This window comes from Lichenostomus cassidix, chromosome Z (genome assembly GCF_008360975.1).
Source record: "Lichenostomus cassidix isolate B80296 chromosome Z, HeHo_3.0, whole genome shotgun sequence".
Lineage (NCBI taxonomy): Eukaryota > Metazoa > Chordata > Aves > Passeriformes > Meliphagidae > Lichenostomus > Lichenostomus cassidix.
Genome location: NC_139511.1, coordinates 65057462 through 65080540, shown reverse-complemented (window position 1 = coordinate 65080540; position 23079 = coordinate 65057462). Strand labels below are relative to the sequence as shown.

Sequence of the window (23079 nt, the reverse complement as noted above, 5' to 3'; positions counted from 1 at the left end):
ATACTCAGACCAACAGCAAGGCATCAGAAGCCTTTTGGCTCCTGTTCCATCTCATTGTAGGGCCATGCTGAGATAGGCACCTGCTACAACCCTGCAGATCCAAGGAGATAAGTTTCCAGCCAGTCTAAGCAGGCATTCAAAGCTGGAATAACAGCCTCAGTAACAGATGTAGGCATGCAAATGCAAGCAGCAAGTGGAATACAGGGGTCACGTCCAAAAAATCTGTTGCCTTCCCTCAGTTGCTCAGCTGCTCAGTACCTTGAAGCTCACTAGGCATTTCTATTCCTGCACCCATGTGTGGATGAACAGCTCATCTAAGCAGCTCAGCACCCAGTGGAAACCCTAAACTAGCTGGGATCCAGAATCCCAGTAGATCACGAATATTAAAAAGATCCCTTTACACCCACTGAACAAAAAGACAATCAAGAAAGAGCAGGAGCTGACACTCCTTTGGTCTCATGGCTAACAGAATTCAGGAAAAGGACTTCATCAGTTACTCAGTCTGAGAGAGCTCTAGATATTATTTTTTAGGTAGAGTCCCAGTCTCTAGGTGAGGAACTCTCTAAGTCAGGGGTGGGTCACTGTTGAGCCTTCCTCTTGGTCAGAGCTGCCGCTGTTTGGGCCAGAGACAGGGAAAAACTTCCATAGTGAGAGAAGTAGATGCCTGCTCTCTAGACTTTGATCATATTCTAACTTAATGACAGTTTAATATATATTTATTTATACTGGTCTTATCTAAATGCAAAACCCAGAAGATTCCTGCAAGGGCATCCACAGGACCCAAAGCTGAGGACATACCCCTCTTCTAACCTCAGCATTTAATATATCTCTCTCTTTCAGGGCAGAATTTCAGTGCATATTTTGTGTTAAAGAAACGGTCACACAGGACACCAGTTTTCCTGGATTTTTCTGACTCACTGATATGTTTTTGAACAGTCACTTTTTACACACCAGTATCTTAATATGACACTATCTTTGGTTCAGAATGCTGCTTAAGACTTAAAAAAACCCCTAACCAGACAACAACCCTCATTTATTGATCACTCACAGGTCTTACTAACTCAAAATAAACTTGTGATGTGAAATCCATAATGTTTGCTGAGGTCTGCAACAACCAGTCTCAGGATCTGAAAAATCCTTCAAAAACTTTGCTGCACAGAGTTTCCTTTCAAGGGCTGGGAATGAAAGTCTCCCCTAAAGGGCTGTGTGCACTGCAGCTGCAGGCAGAATTTTATTTACATGTATAGGATTTAGATCAGGCCCATCCCATCCAGTAACAGATTTTTAAAGCCTGAAAGCATAACTGTTATCCATCTCCAATAATAAAAATTATGCTTCCCAGACACTCTGATTTCAGTAGCAGATGGTAAGCTGCTGCTTCTGAGAGACACTGTGAATGACTTGCAGTGAGTCTTGATAAACGAGCACTTGATCTAATCACCAGCCTGCTTTAAAGTGAGCTTTGTGGAAAAATGACTTGCAGCCATCACTTACTGTGACTGATTTCTGTTCCAAGTCTATTCCTCCAGCAACACTAAATCCCAGGCCAGCTCCTTCTTCTTTGTGCAAGACTACAAAGTACGTGTCTTCTTTGCTCTAGCAGAAAAATGGAGGTGTACCGGAAAGGGAAAAAGAAACATAAAACCAAAGATCAAGACCAAGTACCCATATAAATAACAAATTCCCAGTATCCACAGACTATGGCAGGTGACAAAAGACAGCTCAAGGAATTAAAACTGAGGTATTAAATACATTTCACTTCATGCTCACATTCACACACAGAATGAAGCAGCCATCTAGGAGAACTCAGGTGACAAGAAAGGTTTCTTCAGTCAATTCAAGGCTAGCTAGCAAAGTCAAAATCAGGATAGTGAAATGGCATTAAACCTTGGGCAGCCTAATTTTCACAGGCTGTAGGCAATTTTGCATTACCCAGCATTTTGCAGTCAAAATGCAATATTGTCCATACACCTTTCTGGACCTAGCACTGAACTCTTCAGGGAATTACTAACATTTTTGTTATCCAATTTCTTCCTCCTCTTGAAAGGGTTAGAGAGATGTAATGCAGGACAGTTGCATCGACTTCTTCTCAGCAGTGCTAGACAATCTTTCAAGGGGCAGTGGCTACATACTGAAGCTTGGGAAGGTCAGATGGGACAGCAGAAAAAACTTTCACTTGGGAGATGAAAGTAAGGAGCCTATTAGTGACCTAACAGGACAAAGCTGTGCTGTTGAAGAAATGGAAGCATCCAGGAAACAGATTGGTGCAGGTTTGCATCCAACAAGTCTGGCACTGTGTCACAAGACACCACAGTTTGTGGTGTGAGGGGAACTGTAGGAAGCAATGTGGTAGAGCCAGGGGCATAGTACCTATCTCTGGGGCAGAGCATCAGATGTGGGGAGTAGAGAGCAGGTTTCTCAGCTTTTCCCCAGGATATCCCATCTAACACCAGTTATTTCCAGAAACTGCCAATACTAAAATTAATAGCAAATCATTAGAAATCAATCTCTTAATCTATTTAGTATTAAATGATATATTTAGTTCATGAAACTCAACATATTAACTCAGCATTTGCCTTTTGTTTCAAAAAGCACAGGGAACCACAGATATTTTTTGGTTTTTGTGAAATAACAATCAAATTCTTGCTCTCACTGCACGTTTTTTGCCTCATAGTGTCTGTGGAAGACTCCCTATACACTAGAAGCATCCCTGCAACATACACAGGCAATGTCAGAAACTGATGCCACCCTGCTCCACATCACTGATCCATCAGCACTCAAGGAGAGAGGAGCACGAGGGCAGAACATCTTTGCCCACAGTTTTTTGTAGATGCTAGTACCCTGCTCACCTGTACTCATTTGAGAACAGCTTTACATTTGGCTACAAAGAATAAAATCAGTTACGGAACTAGGCTAACTCCTTTCCAAGTGCAGTGAGGGCAATGGAAACAGACACATATCTTTGACTGTTAAGTACTATAGCAACCCTTTTTCTTCAAGAGGTCAGGCTCTTTCCAACCCTTGATATCTCAATTTAATTTGCTTACACTGGTGAAAGAAAAAAGTCAGATGTTCAGATGTTAGAAGAGTTATCCAAGGATCATTTGTGAAGGGCCAGTCAACAACACAGTCTGGATACTGGTTTCCCATTCCCAAGGTACATTCCCTCCCTCCCCAGCTCTCAAAGCTACGCCTTGGCAGCACACATAATACTGGGCAGAGACCTCGCTACGGATGCTTACTGCTTTACTTGGATACACAAAAGACACTCCAGTAATCACTTCTGTTTAGACTGTAAGCCAAAGCTATCAGTCATAGAGACCTAGATAAAATGCCCAATTTTTTATAATTATTATTAGTAGCATTTAATAAATGCTAGCAGTAAATTCAGCACTGTTTGGAGTAAAGGATAGTGACAAACTCTTCCCAGGAAAGCTCTCAGTCCAAATCAGGCAGTCTGTCTCAGTTTTAAGCAACTGGATAACTATGAAGAACTGTTCTATTGTACATTCAAAATCCACCTTTTGAATAGCACAAAATTTTCCAGAGTATGTGCCACACTGGGCTTAAATATGGATAAGAAACTATGCAGACAAGAAGTGCATTCCAAAAAGCATTCAGTGTTATAAATATTTGAGCTCTCAGGCTTTGAGAAGTAGCATAAATAAATAATCTCTCCAAGACCCCATGCAAAATACTTTAGAGAACACTTAATTACCTCTGTCCAGTTGTGCAATCCAATCCTAATTTTATCAGTAAACCTAGCTAACCCTCTTGGCTCACCAAACTTTTGAGACTTGCATGCTTTAGCTATGCTGTCCCCTGGAAGGAGATAAAGCTGGATATTTTGGGGAGGTCCTTTCCCCCCCTCCAGCCTGTTCTATGTTTGAAATTGCAATCTTTGTGAACAAAACTCAAGAACACTCTAGATGCAGCCCAGCCAGCAGTTATGCAGACCAGATGGCAGCTTCCCTTCCAGCACTGTCATTATTTTATCAACTTCAATTCTGATTTAAAAAGGATGTGGATGTATCCCACAAACAGAAATACCAAAAACAGGGAAGTAATGTTCTGGCAGTCATTTCACTTTGGAAGCCTCCTTTAAACACCTAGATAATGAGGCAGATTATCTTGATGTAAAAACCAGTTTCCACAGAAGAGAACAAAAAGGTCACAGGAGTCTCCTAGAAACCATTCAGGAGCAGCATTCTGGTGTTCAAGACACCAGTTCAGCATTAAACAAAATAAATTTAATTTCTGGGATTGCAGCTTCTAGTAAAAGGCAGGAGGCACAGAAAGGAGCAGAGCTTCCCTTGCATGGTGGGGAAACTGAGTTTAACCTAGATGGCTGGTGGAAAGTTAAATTCTGATGTGCAGTTACTGGGCAGCCCAGATGGAGACATACTTTTCCACTTAAAATAGCTCTAGTTATTGTGACTCAAAACTGCTTTTGAATTCTTTTATACAAAAATCCATTCAAAATTATTACAGGCTTATAGCAGGCATTCAAAAACCAGCATCAGTAAAATTAACATCAACTGCAGTTGATGGTAATAACTCATCATGGGACTACTGGAGGAGCCCTGAGACAGTCTGGAAAAGATTTTCTCTGCTCTTATGAAAACCCTCAAAAATCCACCAATAACTCAGTTTTATCTTCTGGTTTTTACCTTTACTTGTGCTTTGACTTCTTGGAGCATAGCAGCAACATCACATTTTGGTACTATCACTGACAAAACAGATTGCAGTTTTTGCTGGTCCAGGCTTGAGATGAGCAGCTGATCCAAGCTGAAATAAACATAAAAAGACAGAAGAGGTCTATATTTCTCGACTTTGTAGAGATACATTTCAGATTTACCGCGCAAGTTGTATTAGGATAAATGACAAAGAAGGAATCTTGAAAGCTGCTAAGAAATGGTGTATGCTGGTAGAACAGGAAGAGGCAGAGATTATTTAAGAATAACTCTGAAAGGCAGTCCCTGTTCTGTTCCCCTCATCCTTCCCCAACAGTTTTAGAAACAGACATTAACAGGAGACAGCTACATCTGAAGACTGCTTCTGGCAGGACAAGAAGCTCGTTTGTCACCACAGGCTGTGCTGGCAGCCAGTGCTGTGCAGCCTCCCCTCCACCACTACTGCTGCGCTGTAACATGGCCAAAAACTGACCAAAACCAGCTAGAGGGGACACATAAAATGAGCCCAGCCATGCCAGGATGAAATGTTTCATCCTGTACTGGAGCCATGACACAGCAGCACGGCAGCTCCAAGGCACCAAGGGCACCCCAGACCGTGAGGGGATGGCAACGTGGGGCCGCAGCTGAAATGTGCTTTGGGGCAGACCTGTGGCACAGCGGAAGCTTTGCCTTGGCTAGGGATGAAGCAGTTGCTACATAGCAAAGCTGACACCAACCTTATAGACCAGCTGTTTGCCCTATCCAGAGAGCTGCCGTGGGGCACATCATCATCCGAGGCGGACCCCGGCGTCCCCGAGCCGCTGTCCCGGGGGCTGCAGACTCCCACTGCCATCGCTCCCGGCTCCGCAGGGCCGCCGCGGGCTGCGGGAGCTGCCCCGCCCTGGGCAGCCGTGCCAAGGGCTCTGCGGGGCGTGATTTCCAGCTCTGTCTTGAAGCAGGCGGGCTGCGGCGGCCCCGAGAAGCCCTCTCCGCACAGCTTGTCCAGGTCAGGCATGCTGAGGGCTCTCAGCTCCCGCAGCCGGGAGCGGGACAGCAGCGGCCGCCCCAGGCCCCGGCTGCGGCGCACCGGCGAGGCCGAGGAGGGGAAGGCGATGGCATCTGCCCCAGCGCTGTCCTCCTCACTCCTCTGGGGCTTGCCGTCCCCTTTGCCAGCCTTGGCCACACACACGGGCTCTGTGCCGGAGGGAGACTTGGCCGCGGCGTTGGCTGGGCTGGGGCTACCACCGTAGGAGCTCAAGCTGCGCCGCAGTGCCCACGGTGACTCGGCAGAGCTGGATGTGGTGGCCAGCCCACCGCACGACCTCCGGGCGAGGGGCAGCCTAGCAGCCGAGCATATATCGATGGCCTTCACAATGGGCCGGTCAAAATTTGCCAGGTTTTCAAAGGATTTGATCCTCTGTTTGACAGAGAAGGATGAAATTGGCTCATGTGGCCAGTTCAGCTCATAGTAATAGTAGTTCCTCCTGAAGCTTCTCAGTTTATCAGCAGTGGGGTAGCTGATGTCACTGGCTGAAGGGGATGTGTCATGGACCTTCTGGGTGCTTTTGGAGGCATATGCTTGCTCCTTTCCACTCTGGCTGTTTGGCAGATTTAGTTGAACCATCTTTAACATCCCTGTTGCTGCCTGTGAGTATTTCTCCTCTGCAGTCTGGCCATGGGTGCCTTGCACAGGGTGACCCTCTGCAACATGGCAGTCCTCTCTCAAGTGACCTGATAGCTGGGATGGCATTGAGTAGGTCCTTGTCACAGGTTTCGACAAGCCACAGAGGTGCTTGTCTCCAGCAGTATCTGCTTTTGAGAAATAGGGCATGGTCCCCATCTCCTCAGTCAGCCGAGGCACTTCCTCATTCACCTCTTCTGTTTTCTCCAGCAATGGCAGCCGCAAAAACGATGCTGTTGAGGAAGAGGCAGAGGAGGAGGAGGAAGGGGATGAAGAGGAGGAAAGCTTCACCTCAATGAAAGTCCGTTGGATCTCCTGCCCTTCCAGCTGCTCCTGCTGAACTGAGGGGGACCCCAATGAAGAAGAGCAGGCTCCAGCAGACGCTCCTACATTTTGCAGATCTAGTTGCCTAAGGTCATCTGCACTATAGATGCTCTTGATTGTGTTCAGGCCTGTTCCAGGGTTATCAGTCCTCCCTTTCACATATTCAACTTTTGGTATGCCCTGAGGTGGTAAAGTGACTATGGACTGACTGTCTCTGGCTCTGAAATCATCCACCTTAGCACTTTTACCCTGACACCCCATAGCCTGCATGGAAACTTGCTTCTCTTTTGGCTTTCCCCATGATAGCTCCCCACAGCCACATTTCATTTCACCACTCGTGGTTGGGCTGCTGCTGCCATTCAGGAGAGGCAGAAGTGAATCTTCAGAAATTACCAGAGATGGTTTATTTTCTAGCTCTGATTTCAGAGTCTTTGAGGCTGATGAAAAGCTTTTTCCAGGATCTGAGTTTGTAGGTGAATTACGGGACAATGGTGTTTTTTTCCCCAGGAGTTTGGGGGACAGCTGTGGAGAAACAGAAGCCCTTTTCTGATCAGCCCCATTGACTTTGGTAGGATTGATGCCAGAAGAATCTGAATTTGTCTTTGTTTTGCTTTTGATGGTGAATCCTTTTAGCTTTGGTCCTGCTTTAGACTTCTGATTATTTAAAAGCGTGTCCATTATACTTTTTTGTGCCATTCCTTTAGGCTCCTGACAGGATTTTTTCTGTGAGGATGGGCTGTGCGGTACTGCAGCTCCTTTGCAGTGATTTGTGCCTGAGCTTTGGACTTTTCCGTTTGAAGTCCGTCCTGAAGTCACAGAGTTAATTTTCTCATTTTTTCCTGGCAAGTCATGAGTTGCATTAGCCTTTGGATCTTTAGATCTAGTGGGAAAGGGTGACCTGAGTGATATTCCTCTTGTTGACAATGCATTCACATGATTGCTGTCTGCTTTAGACAAGTTGGACAAACCGTTGGTTTCTTTCTTCACCAAGCAATAATTAACAGCATGATTACAGTCATCAACCACTGTTTCACTTTCAGATTTGGATCTCTGCTCATCATGACATCCTTCTTTCTCAAACAAGTTGCTCTCCAAGACACTGACATTTCTAGCAGAGCAAAAGCTTGTCTTTTTGCAGTGCAGAGACCCTTTATCTTCAACGGATTCACAGCACTTCTTATGTTCATTGCTGTTCGCCAAATCCATCCGTTCTTCTGTATGTAAGGCACCATTGTTACAGAAAGAGTAAACTTCAGGGATAGTGGCTGAATTCTTCAGGATGTCTTTTTCTGGCAGGAAAACTGAGGAAGGAGGACACAAGGATGTAGACGATGTATCTGGACATTTTGAGGGACATGTAGCGGGACCACCATGATCTTCCAAACCTAGTTTGTTGATGCTTGTCTCCAGTGACCCACACATTGCACAGCCCTCATTTTGCAAAACTTTGCCATTGTAAGGGTGCAGCGGGGGCAGTGAGGATGACCTTGTTCCAGAGGTGAGATGCAGCTCTTGTGCGGGCTTTTGCGGCTCATCGTTCATGCAACAAATCTCAATTTGCTCCTCATCTGACTCTGTTACAGTGCAGCCTGCAGGGGCAGTAGCAGCAGCACATTGCCCAAGCAACACCTCACTAGCACTGTCAAAGGCTTCTGTGATGGACTCTGTGTCCGAGTGAGAATCCTCTGCAGCCCCATACATCGACTTTGGAAATGGGTCACTTCTCTTCCCTTCCAGAGATTTTGCTGCAGGCAGTTCATCCTCATTTAAACTGCTAAAATTCCTAGAATAGTTATTTAGAGAGTTTTTATTCACAGTAAAAAGTTTGCCTGTGTTAATGGAGTCCAACACAGACAGCCCCAAAACCCCTTGTGCATTAGCCCCACAATTCACAGTTTTTTCCAGCAGCTCCTCCTTGGCTGCTCGTGGCTCAGACCCGGGACAGCCTTCATCAGTGCCACAGCAGCACATGGTGGTGTACTCGTCACGGAGGGGACTTTCTGCGCGCGACGGGGTGCGCGAGGCCCTGCTCTCGGGGGCGCCCATCTGGCTGAGCAGGTCATCAATGTCGGTAACAGGGATGGCCGTGCACTCGTCGTCACGGCTGCCCTTCCTGGTACCTCTATGTATGTCCCTGCTGGTGGCATCAGGCGGCAGTGTTGCTCTCTCCACCGCGCAGCCGCCGCCAGCAGCTTGCAGACCTGCTCTTTCTCGCTTCCCAGCACTCTGTTCTTCCTCCGTTGTGAGGATGCTGTTGACATTGGCCTGATTTTGAGTGTCGACCCCTGGAGACAGGATGAGGTTTGTAAATCTGCTGACAGCTGCATCGTGATAAAAAAAAAAGAAGAAAAAAAGAAAAATCCTGTCAAATATAAGAAGTGACACAGAAAACACCAGGCTTTATTACAAAAATAGACACCCACACAGACTACATGTTTTCATTTTGCTCTGCACTCCTCCTCTTCTGTAATGATGTTTACAACAACTCAAATTAATCATAACCCTGTGTATTTGAGTAGTGCACAGAAGGGAGCAATCCACTTATCCAAGGTGAGCAGTCATGATCTGTTTAACTCTCATCTTTGAAATTGCAGCAGTCAAGCAGCCAACTACCAAAGTGTCAGCATGCGGAAAGTCACGCTGAGCAGCACTGCTTCTCATCACTTGTTTGATCACTGAAGACTCCAACAGAGACTCCAGAGAGCACAGAAAGCCCTGACATAGCAAAGGTGACCAGAAAACACAGTGACGGTGTGTGCATAAATAACTTGGCTCTGACCCCCTCAGCACTTCTGCAGGTGTTCAATGCGACACGCATGGGTGATGTTATACACACATTAAGCACATGGGCTTTACTGCATCTTTAGCACAGACCTCTCCTTGCTTCCAGTACATGTTTAATGCACTCCTGGACACTCCTGGAGCACACCAAGCTCCCTGTCACTGCTTCAGTGACACATTCCTGCTCACCCATTTCTCCACGTCTTCAATTTTCAGCACTTCACCCTCAGCACCAGATTCTACCTCTCTACACTGCTTCAGAGACATACATCTGCATTCAAGCTGCCTTCCAGAGGCCAATTACTATGAAATGGGGCCCAGAAAGTGTATGCAGAAGGAGAGATTGTTCACAGTGACAGCGTCCTTTCCTGTTCCTTCAAATGTGCCTGCACATCTCTGTACTTCTTGCAGGATTATCCACACCCACATCACTTAACTTAGGGATCCATGTTAAGAAGTGCTGATTCCTCCTGGAGTCAACAAGGGAAAAACACCTCAGCAGAGCAATCTGAAGCTGCCAGGTTACAATTTGTAGCACTTTCCTGCTTCAGCATGGTGGATCACACACTGGAGAGACCACCTTTTCTGCCAGTGGGACAGGGCAAGGGTGAAGCAGAAGTGCCTGACAAAGTAGTACCAATGTGTCCTTACCCCAATGCTATTGGTTTGAAAAGCCACAGAAATCTAAGGAAACAAGATTCTGCCAAGCCTAGAATTCCTTAAAGAACAACTGGAAGGTATTAATAGGCACACAAAGAAGATCATAAGCTAGAACAAAGCAAAATATTATGTTCTTCCTGAATTTGAAAAGTATGCTTTTCTTTTTCAAACACTCATTTCCACATCACATAATTTGTACAGTCTGTGGGGATTCATATATTGCTGTAGCTGCATAAATCAGCCCTGAATAGAAAGCAAGGAGGTATCAAGTATTTCAACTCACACTAGATAACTTTTTGTAATGAAACACGCAAATAAACATTTTTATAAGATTTTCATTTTCTTGCATTTTCTGTTTCATCTTCCTGCACTTTAGAGAATTCTGACATATAAAAGGGAAGGAAAGAAAGAACGAAAAGTGGCTTTTTGTGTCTTACTGTCCATTCATAAAAACATTACTAGAACTTCATAAAAACATTACTAGAACTTCAGATTTAAGAGAGAGATCTGATTATAAAGGGTCAATATATTTTATGAACAGGCACAGCAATAAAATGAGTTATCAGGACAAGGGTCACTGCCATTTTAGCTCCAGGACTGCATGAAATGACTCAGACCTCTACAAACGCTGGCAGGAGGGACCTACTTTATGTGGGACCTTTGAATGTCTCACACAGGAGTAGGTTTTCTCCCCTTATCATGGTGCTAGAGAGGACCCTGAAGCCTGGTTTGGTGACAAAGTGCTTTGCTTGGCTCACCAGTGTCCCCCCCAGTTCTTCTCTTAATCCATGTGGAAAGCTAGGACAGCAGAAGGTCAGACCCAGCTGATCAAAGGACATTTTGTTCACTGGTACCCAGAATAAATGGTACAAAAGCAAAACTGCTTTCTCACCTGATGCTGCCTTCTGGATCTCCAGGGTTACGGATGTGGGAAGACACTGCATAAGCAAGCAGATTTCCTCGTACGTCATCTTACTGACAGGGATGCTGTTGATGGTAGTTATCTCATCTCCAACAGCCATCTTGCCCATTGATCCCTGATGCAATAAGAGATTCAAGGAAATTATAAATACACATCAGAAGCCCTGCCACAGGGCAAAGATTGCAGGGAAGCAATTAATTGCTTATGAGCAACATCCCCTATTTAACGTCAGTGCAGAGCACAGGTACCACTGCTGTCAGTTTGCCAGCACATAAATTAAGAGCAGACTGTGCTTTTGCCAGGAGGAGAATTAAAGAACAATTTAAAACAGGAAGGTCAAAAGAGCTGCTGGTTTCTCTGAGAGACGAGTATCAGGATGGAGCCCTCTTAGTTAAATGAAATGGGATGGATCAGCCTTAGCTTCTTCAGGACTGGAACAATGTGTTTGTTTTTTATTTCCATGCATTAACTACTTCTCAGGTGGAACTCTCTTAAACCACTAAAACAGACACGAACTGAGCTCTTAAGGTAAACGTTTAAGTGTGACACTGCAAAATAAATCTGAGAAAAAGGCAGGGAAAAATCCCAAATCCCTAGATCTCACAGCCCCATTCAAACTGCTATGCCATGTCCTCTCTTATTCTAGTGGCCACTAATGAGATTAAAAATGCTACAGCCATGTTTGTACGCCAGAGTATTATTCTTCTTTCTGCACTTCTGCATCTAGCAATTCCACAACCAGCATGAAGCATGTGTCTGTACTGGAATGGGCATGTATGAGAAGCAGAAGAGCAAGGTGTTACTGGTACTGCCACGGCTCTTGGCAAACCCAGCCAGCACCTAAAGCCTCTTAATTTCAGATCCCTGTAATACAGAGGACACATGCATATAAAATAGTCAAGCATATATTTGTTACCACCATCATCGACCACCAGCATACACTTATTTTTTCTTCGCCCATAGTTAAAAAAATAAATACAAAAATTGCATTCCCTCAAAACTGCAATTGCAAGGGGGGATTAGACCATCTCAGCGGATCTGCCTCCTGCCTCCCTTAGTTTTGAATTACCCAGGGTGCACTTCCGAATCAAAAACATTTCATTTAGCAGCAGCCCCAGAACAACATGGGGTGAGATGTTTTGCCCTGCAAGCACAAACACCTCAGTTGCCCTTACTCTCAACAGACTACTTGCATAATAATAACAACAACAACAATAATAATAATAATAATAATACCCACAATGTGGAAGCACATCACAATAATAAATTACCATTTCTGCTGGTCCACCTGGCCGCATCCCTGTGACGACAACCTTTAAGGGCATGGCTTGGATTTCCAAATCCAGGCCAAATGACTCATGCTCATTGCGAACCAGAGTGACGACTTCAACCTGGCCCTGCCCAGCTGCATCAGGTGCTTCACACTTCTTGCTGTGAGGGAGCATCCTGGCAACAGGCTTGTTGTAAGAGCCATGCTCCTCCGTCCTGTGTCTCTGAAGGCTTCGGCACTCAGTGCTCATCATGCTTTTCACTCTGGTGACTGCCCTGTGCTCCAGTTTTGGCGATCTCTTGGATTCAAGTTGTGCTTCCCGGAGCTCCCTCAAACTCAGGCTGCCAAGACGAACTTCAGGCACACTTGAGTAATCAAATGCTATGATGGGGAAAAAAGGAGATTCAATTTGCTCCAGCGTGCTGTCTGCAGACTCCACAGAATTGCTGAAGACAGGGGAAGATGTCTCCATGCCACTGTATCTCGATGACTCACTGTCCTGGCTTTCATCATCAATTTCTACAGACGAGGTTGTAACAACTATGCCAGCGTCCTCCTGGCTCTTGGCCCTCTGGCTTCTGTGCAAGTGAGAACTTTCGTCGTCATCACTGGCATCACCATCATAGAAAACAACCCTCCTCTGTCTGTGAAAGGGGCTGCGCGCAGATTTGGGGCTGTCGCTGAGGATGCCAGGTCGGACAGACTCCATGTGCTTGTTGTGATGGCCAGATGACCTCCCACTAGCTGGAGAAGCCAAACCATTTGCTTTTGTCACTCCTGCATCTCTAGCAGCTAGGAAAAAAAGAAGTTATGTTTTAACTGTACTTATAGATGGTTTTTAACACCATGCATCTCACTACAGCAGAACACATGTGGCTCTGTTTGCAGAGGAAGCTTAACTCCTCTTCACAAAGACAAAAGAAGGCTTTTCATGTCCTTCCTCTAACTATAGTAAACATAAAGCGGGACTGCAGGTAGTACTACAGTTTATGGGTAATTCCCAAAGTCAGTTCATTGGCATATCTAGTTCTATTTTCTGTTTATTTCTAAATTATGACTATGACTCAGAGAAGAAAGGGATGCAAATTCAAATGTGTATTTTAATTTAAACAGCAGATTTTTCCCATTTTGCTTAAATCTAAGCTTAGGACTCCTGCCTTAACTTACAGTGAGTAAAAATTGCTTTCAGACTGAACACTGAAGCACACAACAATCAGCTTCAAACTAATGGCTAAGAAACCCAAGAACCTTTTCCACAACCTTCTTAGACAGAGCTGCATCTTACTTCGTAGGAAGTTATTTTGTTTTGCCTTATTTGATGGCTAGCTAGAAATGTAAAAATGCTTTTAAACATTAAATAATTTCCAACGAAAATAAGCTGTAGACAAAGAAATTACTTGGGAACCACAGGAAAGGGAGAACAAATAGATCAGGTGCATGTCAGTAAGGACACATAAGGTTCTTTCAGTCAATTACTATGGAGAGAAAGACACACATGCAAAATATCTGATGTAAAATTGCACATCAGTTTGTTTTTACACTGCTGTATGTAACATTTCAAAGTTTTTGAGACAGCTACGAACACTTTTCTGTAAATGTAATAAATAAGATGATCAGTCATTTGAAAAAAATACCAAAGCCCTGCAGTGCTGTCAATCTAGTTTCATCCGGACCAATCAAAGTCATTTTCACATTATCAGAACAGCATTTTGAACAGAATACCATGGAAACGGGCATTTCTGTAGATTGCTGAAATTCCTTCAATTTCCCAGAATTTCATGCGATCAGCACTGGCTTGCACTACACTGCCTGGCATTTCTTACCAGCACAGGGACCACCAGAGCTCTCCTGTACAGGAGCCCAGCACTCAGTGACTCTCCCCCATTACCCCAATGACCAGACACATCTGCATCACTTACTCAGGTTGCCAGAGAGGAGAGAGCCATCGTCCAACAAACTGTTCCTGTTCTTCTGACGGAGCTGCTCTTCATCACACGAGCCAGGCACAGCATCAGAGAAGGGGAGATGGCTCGTCCCATCGTGGGAGAAGTACTGGGAAAGCTCTGCCTCAGAGCTGACAGATCCCTGCTGAAGAGAAGTGAGCCTGGTGACCAGCTGTCATCCATGCTTGAAGTCCCTGTCTGCATGTGAGCACCACACACTCCACTCACATTGCTGGGTCAGTAAAGGAAGCTTAAAGCCAAATTTTAAAACAGAGGACTTTTTAGTATATTGAGAGCCAAACTGTTGAAACTGGATGGCTGAAACACTGCACATCAACACATTTTTAGCCAAGACAATAAATAAAAAAGAATTCCAAATCCCACGACTTTGCATGTGTGGTTCAGTGCAGAAACAAGGGACGAAAGCATTCACTTTCACAGTTCTCTTTATACACATTCTGCACTGAGAGAAGGGAAGGCTTTTTACCTCTGGACAGGCTGTCTATGGCTTCCTTCGCTTTCCCAGGAAAAAAAAAGAGATTTTTCCACTACAATGGCTATATAGAGGGACTTAGTCTCAGCTTTCTGCCCACAGGCTCAGGTCACTCTTGCTAACTTTGTGTCCCACAAGCAGTGGTGCCTTGGAGTGGCAGGAGGTGGGACCCCACAGCCTTCTCTGCCGTGCTCTGCACATCACTCCCAAAGGCTACAGTCACACAGACCAACAGGAGCTTGCTGCTGTCACAGATGTGTAACACAAGAAATAAACCCTTTTATGAAGCCCATGATGGGGAAGGAGCATAAAGGATGGTTTTGAACCCCTTGACCAAGTAAGAGCTTCAGTAAAAGCTGAATTTGAAGCAGACTGTATTTTTATTGCATCTAATCCTTTTACCCGGCTCGCTGGCTCCAAGAAGCGTTTCATAGTCCAGCTGAGGGGAGATGAGGTCTCTCCTTGTTTGGCCTTCACACTAGGAGATGGACTCTTTTGTACAGCTCCTGTTAAACACAGGTTAGACAGATGCCAAAAATTAAAGTTGTGGCCCATACAACCAAACAAGCTTCCCATTCACCTTCTGAGCTGGTGGCTACGTTTAATCCCACTTACTTATTACGTGAATTGCTTTCCTAAAGTGAGATTAATTTAATATTTCACAACCTCTCACCGTCAGGTCAGAAGGAATGTTACCACCAACACAAGTTACGCCAGCCAGGCCCTGCTGTGAACAAGAGTTGAGCAGAAGATGGTCTTCCCCACCTGTTGGAGCGTGCTGCTGACTAGGGGCAACCTCAAAAGACAAATTAGCAGCCACTGGCAAGGTCAGCTTCAAAGTAGGTCTCAACTGACACACACATAAAGGGGATCATAACAAAGCTAACATTTTTGCTTCAGTATCACCATACTGGTCACTCTGCCATTGCCAAGAGTTTGCTTTCATCTGCCAGATTTTAGGAAGTGCTAAGTATACAGTTCAAACACATCACAGAGATGCTAGAGCATATATTTTGACATGACTTAAAAGATTAAAATGGTGTTAAAACATATAGTCCAGCGCGCAGCACCCGGACATTTTCAAATGGTCACAATATTTTGTGGGATTTTTTGCCATTGATAAGAGCAAGCGTACACAGATGGAGTAGATCACTCCTGTTCTTTCCCTACTGGAACATTGTGCTTGCTCTCATCCTGAAAAAAATTGAGAGCAACCACCTCTTGACGACCCTACTTTCAGGTCATGGCAGCCTAGTGAAACAAAGGAAATAACATAAGCTGCAGAGCTAATCCATCTGAACTGGATGTTTATGCTAAAATTTCTGCTGTGGATGGAGTGATGAGACTGTTCTGCTGTTTTGAGGGCTCTCAAAACACTAATGTTGGGGAACTTCAGAGCATGGTCTTAACTGTTCCTGCATCTGGGAAAGGACACACACTAGAGAAGAGAGCATGTTGCTACCTGTGACGTGAGAGGAGCTGACATCCTTGCTCTCTCGGTGGGTAGTACGTGCAATTGCTTCATCCATCTCCTGCTCTGAAACCTGAAGTAGGGAGGAAGACAAAGCAAAAACAGGGTACATGAAATTACAAGAGTCTTACCACTTGTCACAAGTACATGATTCATTTTGCATAAGCCACTATTTTTAAAGATGCAATAAATAAGACCTAGCTGAGGGCTTCTAAGTCCTTGTCCCCTGACTCAGATTCTCTCAGTGCCACTTTCCTGCAGAAACCAGGAAGCAGAAGCCTGCCAGCTACAGAAAGACTGCATCCAAGTGCCACACAATACCAACAAATAAAACAATCCCAGACTAAAAGAAATCAAATGAAACTATTACAGCACAATTTTAACTCAATTAAGAGCTGTGTATTGATTTGTTGAGAAAATATGACTTTAAAATAGACAAAGGCTGCTTTGTACAAGCATACATCAGAAAATTAAGCTATTCTACACTTAACCTACCGGAAGAATACCAGACTTCCTATAATATTGGCTGTCTTCTTAATTTTCATTTCTCCTTGCTTTTAAAAAGAAAACCTAAATCAGTAATTGGTAATGAATGTTTCTCTGGTTTAAGAATAAATACTGGTTTACCATACTTGCTAATTTAGTCCTAAATTACTGCCATACACTTAATTCTTATTACTGGAAAACATGTAATTTTATACAGGAACAACTAGTCTGCAGGAATATATATTTAAGAACAGAAAGCAAATTAATTCTGTCAAAAATACTTTCTATGCACATTGCTTTAAGTGAATTAAAATTCAGCATAAATAGAGATTACAAACTTGAATCTTCCTGAACCATGAAGATTTGAGAGATTCTGAAGCAAACTCAGCAGTTTAAATACAGCATAAATGCCATATTCACTCAGAATAACAAGAAGAAAGAAAGTTTTGTGGTATTTCTTTTGGAAGTACATGAAAACACCAAAGCAAACATATTCAGCAGCAGAATGTACTACGGACCTTTTGTGTTATAAAATAAGAAATTAGGTATAAAAATGTTCAAAACAACATGAACCTTTGTAAAAACACATCTGGTTCCAGCCTGTGTCACGACTTTAGAGTAAACCAAAAGTCCCTGGGCTCCTGGGAGTTACTGCAGGGAGTTACTGCACGACAGGGACCAAGTCCTTAGACTGTGATCCATGGCCTTAACACAAACCTTTTGGTAAAAAACATCCCAGGAGTAAAACCAACTCCTGGGCACACTGCAGTATTTTTTTAAAGTTAACCGAAAATCCATGCTTCTGCAAACTCTGCCAACTTTGATGTTTAGCATCCTTTATGGCTCTGACAGTTCAAAATGGAAAGGGACAAGCTAATTCCTAACTCCCATCTGCACGCTGGGGTATTATTAAGAGCAAATAAAATAAAAATAAAATACCCACACTTATCTACAGATCCTCCAGTGCTTTCAGAAAATGGGTGACAGTAACATGACAATAAATATTGGTTCCCATATGGACACTCCTCCAGAGATCCAGCTATGAGAATTATGGATTCAATACTGCCTGGATTATGGATTCAATACTGGAAAAATGCTTTAGGGTCTCTCCAGCTCAACTTTTAGCTTTTCATACATTTCTTGGCAACGACTTTGTTGTCATCTTAAATACCACTTATGGAAAACTGTAATAGGAGCCACTTAATAGTTTCCCTCTGCCAGAGGGAGTAATAGCAAGCAATTAGCTTAACTCAGTTCATCCTTTCAGCAGACACCAGGTTAGGTCACTCATCAGCTTTCAAGACCCCACCACAGCAAGAAGGACAGATGAGAAAGGGCAGGCTCTACAGCATGGTGTTTTCATTTCATGCTCTTTACAGACTCTCCAAAAAGTCTGTCTGCCTTAATAATGCAACCACATTGAACCATTGTGTTGGTTCAGCACAGCACACAGACTCACCAGAAATACTGTTGCCTTAGGCTATAAGCCCAATTCTTACCCTCTCTGTGCTTACCTTTAAGAGAACCACAGCCTCTCTCTTTCTGGCAGCACAAGTCCTTCCAGCAAAGATAATAAACTCTGGCAAATAGACCCCTATTTGTTGATTGTGTATTTGATTTAGCAGAAAATACATGATTAATTACAAAATAAGAGACCTGAGTTCTCCGAGATATGACTTTATTAAGACCTCCATTTGTAGTTATGAGTTCAAAAGTCAGAGCTTTCTGGACCCACTAATGCAAATATTTTTACAGCTTCATTCCTGTTTAAACAGGAAGGTTTTGTACACTCATGAAATTCTTTGAAATATTGAAATAAAAGAAGCTGTTATTCCCTATAGCTTGGCTAATGTGCTTTCATCTTCTATCATCAATTTTTAAAAAATGCTTGAGAACACTTACTTTGTAAATACAGCCTTATTTCCAAATTGACCTTGCATGGATTCAGTAGCAGTACACTCCAAATTCTCACGTTTTAATTCCTGAAGGAAAACTTTGATCTTTGGATAGATTTTACTTTATTATAGTTGATCAATTCAAGCTGTTGATACTTACATTCCTGGCCCTAAATGATATTCTACTCAAAGACAAAGTTACTGCAAAATAACTTCTAGGAGGAAGACGTCTTGTGCTGTATTTTTGATGTGATTTCATCCAAGTACCAAGAAAGATGGGAACACTCCATTCAAGTAGTTCCAGGAAAACTGCATTTGATCAGTGGGTGACTAAGTGAAAAGCAGCAGGGACAGTCCAGCATCACTATGACTTACAAAACTGGGAAGCATCATTACAATCCTGACATCTTGCACAATACATGCCATAGAGAGAAAAAGCCATTTTCTTCCTTTTCTGCTTTTCCGACAGCAAGACTCAAATTACAGCGTCAAATGAAAACAACCCAGATACACTCACTCATTTTCTCCTCACCTTTGGGTTAGGATGACGACTAATGATTAGGCTGACCGGTCCTGGTCCACACTCACTCAGGATTGCGTAGGCTTCACTTAACGCCGCGTGACGCAGGCTCACAGAATCCGCCTCCAGAATCTGGTCACCCCGGCTGCAGAGAGACACAGAGTCACCTAATTGCATCCACCTTTCATGCAGAAAATGTGTACTATCAACTGATGACCAAGATTTTTCAAAGATGCATTTGTTCTGGAAAAGATGTGACTTTCCAAGAAGCCAGTCTTGCTGCTGCTCCCAGTGATGTGAATGGTTTAAGTCCTGTTGAGTTCGTAAGGGAGGTTCAGAGATCCCTTCTGCACTTACTGTCAGTGCAAAAATCTCTATTAAATCAACCAAGAAAACTGGCTACATTTGGACCAGAGTGAAAGCAAGCTTTAATTCCAGTTCTGCATTCAGATACTTATTGAGCAGAGAAGAGGAAAAATTAGATTCACATGGGCTATTCCTTCACACCATATTGAATTACTTAACAGAAACACTGATAAGAAATTCATTATTTAGATATGAATTTATGAAATGATTCCAGGAAAAAATTGAGCTTGGTAAGCCTGTATTTGCTAAAAATTAACATATAGAATCCATTAAAAAGGAAAAAGAAAAAGCAAAACAAAACTCTCCTGAAAGGAAAACACACTGTGTGATTTACAAGGGCATGTAGTGATAGGACAAGGAAGTTTGGCTTTAAACTGAAAGAGGGCAGGATCAGATGAGATTTTAGGAAGAAATTCTTTACAGTCGGGGTGGTGAGGCACTGAACAGGTTGCCCAGAGAAGCTCTGGAAGTGTTTGAGGCCAGGCTGGATGGAGCTTTGAGTAACCTGACCTAGTGGAAGGTTCCCTGCCCATGGCAGTGGGTTTGAAACAAGATGATCTTTAACATCTCTTCCAACCCAAACCATTCTATGACTGTATGATTGTTTAGTTTTGTTTTCCCACTTTCTTAAGTCTTGCTTATGGTGCTCAGACATCTGGAACTATTCAAAAGAAAATATAATCAGCTAGGGATATCATTAAAGCATTCTCCATAATTCCTGAAACATTTGTTTTGAATAGACACTCTCAAAGAATCTACTACTGCTGGCTTATGTTGAGCTACTTGTGACAATAACGTGTTTACACTATGAGTACACACACCTAAGACAATGTAACGACTGCAATTCAGTATCCTGCACTTCTAGTGCAGGCTCAAGAAAGCAAAGGTGACCTATCAGCTGTGCAATTATGCCACTGCTCTGCTCATCCTTCAGACTTACACAAATGGAGTCACACAGCCACATGACTGAGAGGGGGAGCTCAGATGCAGTGGAGCTGGATTCAAACCTCCCCTGGCATTGCAAAGCCAGCATTTGATTAACAATGTTTTCAAAAAATCAAAACCATCCTGTAAGTCTTGGCCTATGAAGCCATAAATCACTGATGGGACAACAGAAGCAACATCTCAAAGAAGCAAGCTAAAAATCTGGGAAGCATGCCTGGATATAATCAATCACGTAAACCTAATACACAATACAGCTGTTATATACAGACGTAACCAGCACTGCAATGTTTTCCAAAGGGGCCTACAGGAAAGCAAGTTACCATTAAATGCTGTCTCTTACAGACATTTCTATTTGATAGGAACTTCCAAGGGTTTTGGCAGCAATGCCACCATAAAATTATCTTCTTCCTCTATTCCAAGAAATCAAATTTCTCTATTGGAGTTTTCCTAGTGAGCAAAGGAAACAGAAGGCACTCTCTAGCAATGTGAAAGCAAGGCATTTGCTCAGCCTCTCTGCAGCAGTGCTCACACCACACATTCAAAGTGGATCACACAGTCCCAGCATGTCTTCAGAATAGACTCCCCTCAGGAGCCATGCTCCCAGTGCTCACCAGCATTTATGCAGGAACACATTATGCAGGAAGGTTTCCTCAATGGTTTTCAAAGACGAAACTTCCACAAGAGGAAAAGCAAGTAAGTTTCTGTCACTTGATACAAGGTAAAGCATAAGGGAACCCTGGGAATGACTGCTTCCTAAAGACATTTCAACTCCATGACAGAGTGAGTTGGACTGGTCAGCCTGCAGCAATCCTGCCAGACCGAGAATAAGGGCAGAAAAGCACTGCTGCAGCCACAGACACAGGCAGCTGCAAGAACATCTACCCCAGCTCTTTTTAGGAGAGTTTCAGGTGACTGAGCTTTTAGCAGAGCTCTGCAAATTTCCTCCCAGTCTGGGGTCTCTGGCTCCAGCTCTCACAAAAAAGCATGAGGCTGCACTTATTGCTGCTCCCCTTTTTCAAAGGGTGCTATTAGGCTCAGCTTTCTGTATGGAGAACTTTTTTAAAAGAACAACCAAACAACCCAGAACTTAATGATCACGCTGTTTCCAGAACAGAGAATAATGTTTCTTGGGTATTTAATATGACTTTGGAATGTCTTTATTTAAATGTTTTCTTTTTGGTGAACTCTTAGGTATAAATTTCCTCCCTGCTATGTCAACTGATTGGTGAAAACAAAGTCTCAATCGATTTTATTGTAAAACCACTCCAGCATGTTTCTGCTTTAACTAACCTTAATCTTCCATCCATTTTAGCCACTGATCCTGGGGCCAGGCTGTGAATGTATATCCCGGGAGAACTGTTTTCCAGTGTGAGACAACAGGCACCAATGCCAAGCCCAACCCCTGGCTCTGTGAAAAACAAGAAGTACAAAGAAACGTGGCAGATTGCAATCACACAGGACACACAAGTGTTTGTGTTCCCACATCTCATCTGAGCTCAGGGCTCATGCTATTGTTTCAGGGCTGGCCCTAGGTGCAGTCAGTCAGGAAGCCAAGTCCAACAAGTGGAAATCAGGATTGAAAATAGCTGATCCTGACTGTTTTTTGAGATTCATCACTCTCAGAAAATACTCTTTGCGCCGTGGGAACCTCCTGGAAATGTCACACAAGGTCTGATTTGGTCCCAGGCACAAAGGAGTAGGGGCAGCAATCCAATCAAGATGTCACTTAAAATGATAGCAGAAAACATGAGCACAGAAGATCCTGCCAATTGTATTGCTCTCTTTTGTTAAATACCTGTATGGCATTCCACAACAAAGAAGCACAAAGGAAGGCAAGGCATTATCTCTGGTTTAATGATCACCTCTCTCCACATTCACCTTTGCTCTCCTTCAGGTAACAACATCCCTAAAGTAGGAATTACTGGACATATTACATTCTCTCTCAAAATTTTGAATACAACCTTTCAAATCACTATAGTTTAAGTCTTAAAAATAGGCATATTTGTCTAGCACATATAACATATGCCTCAAGTTTATAATGAGCCATTATTAATAATGACAGCAACCCTTGCAGAGGAGTTCAAACAGGTCATCTAGGAACTTTTCAACACTGTGCAGCTTTGCCTTCCCCAGAAATGCCCTTTAAGAGAAGGGCATGGCCACTTAGGCTGCCAAGAGGCTGATTTACATTTTGCCTGGTATCTCACAGCCTCCCTCTTTCAGCAGCATGGACACTGACTGCAACTTGTAAGAGGTTCAAGGTCAAAGAGGCACAGGTGTGGGGGCACCAGAATAAGAGTCTCTAGCCTATTCCCAAAAGCTTCCCTAAGAAACCGTGATTCGTTCTCCCAGACCATTTTGATGGACCCTCACCTTTGTTAAGTGTCACGTCCATGACGATCCTGTCCTTGGGGCCAGGTCCTTTGCGGCTGGAGGAGGAGCCTTCGGGCTCCTCGAGGCCGGGGACGGGCACGCTGCCGCTGGCGCTGGAGCTGGGGGAGCTGGAGCGGCTCAGCAAGGTGGGGGTGACGCAGGGCGTGAGGCTGGGGCTGCGCAGCCGTGTGCGCACCGTCAGCGTCACCACACCCTTCTTGAGTTGCTGTGGACACAGCACAGAACTCCCATGAGGTGAACAACATTTGTCACAAC

At 43.8% G+C, this 23079-nt stretch overlaps 1 protein-coding gene across 3 annotated transcripts in view; it reads right to left on the bottom strand.

The window, feature by feature from the left end:
- Nucleotides 1-23079, bottom strand: part of PDZD2 (PDZ domain containing 2) — a 201946-nt gene that overhangs the window by 8843 nt on the left and 170024 nt on the right. For 2 of the 3 annotated variants that reach the window (XM_085043523.1, XM_085043525.1), the window contains 11 exons: nt 22804-23029; nt 21721-21838; nt 19132-19264; nt 16210-16291; nt 15150-15253; nt 14231-14399; nt 12313-13103; nt 11012-11156; nt 5411-8999; nt 4671-4788; nt 1495-1596 (listed from right to left, as the gene is read on the bottom strand). In XM_085043523.1, coding sequence (XP_084899649.1) covers nt 1495-1596; nt 4671-4788; nt 5411-8999; nt 11012-11156; nt 12313-13103; nt 14231-14399; nt 15150-15253; nt 16210-16291; nt 19132-19264; nt 21721-21838; nt 22804-23029 — 5577 coding nt within the window. The remainder of the gene's footprint in view (nt 1-1494; nt 1597-4670; nt 4789-5410; nt 9000-11011; nt 11157-12312; nt 13104-14230; nt 14400-15149; nt 15254-16209; nt 16292-19131; nt 19265-21720; nt 21839-22803; nt 23030-23079) is intronic. The other variant, XM_085043524.1, reaches the window with a different exon arrangement.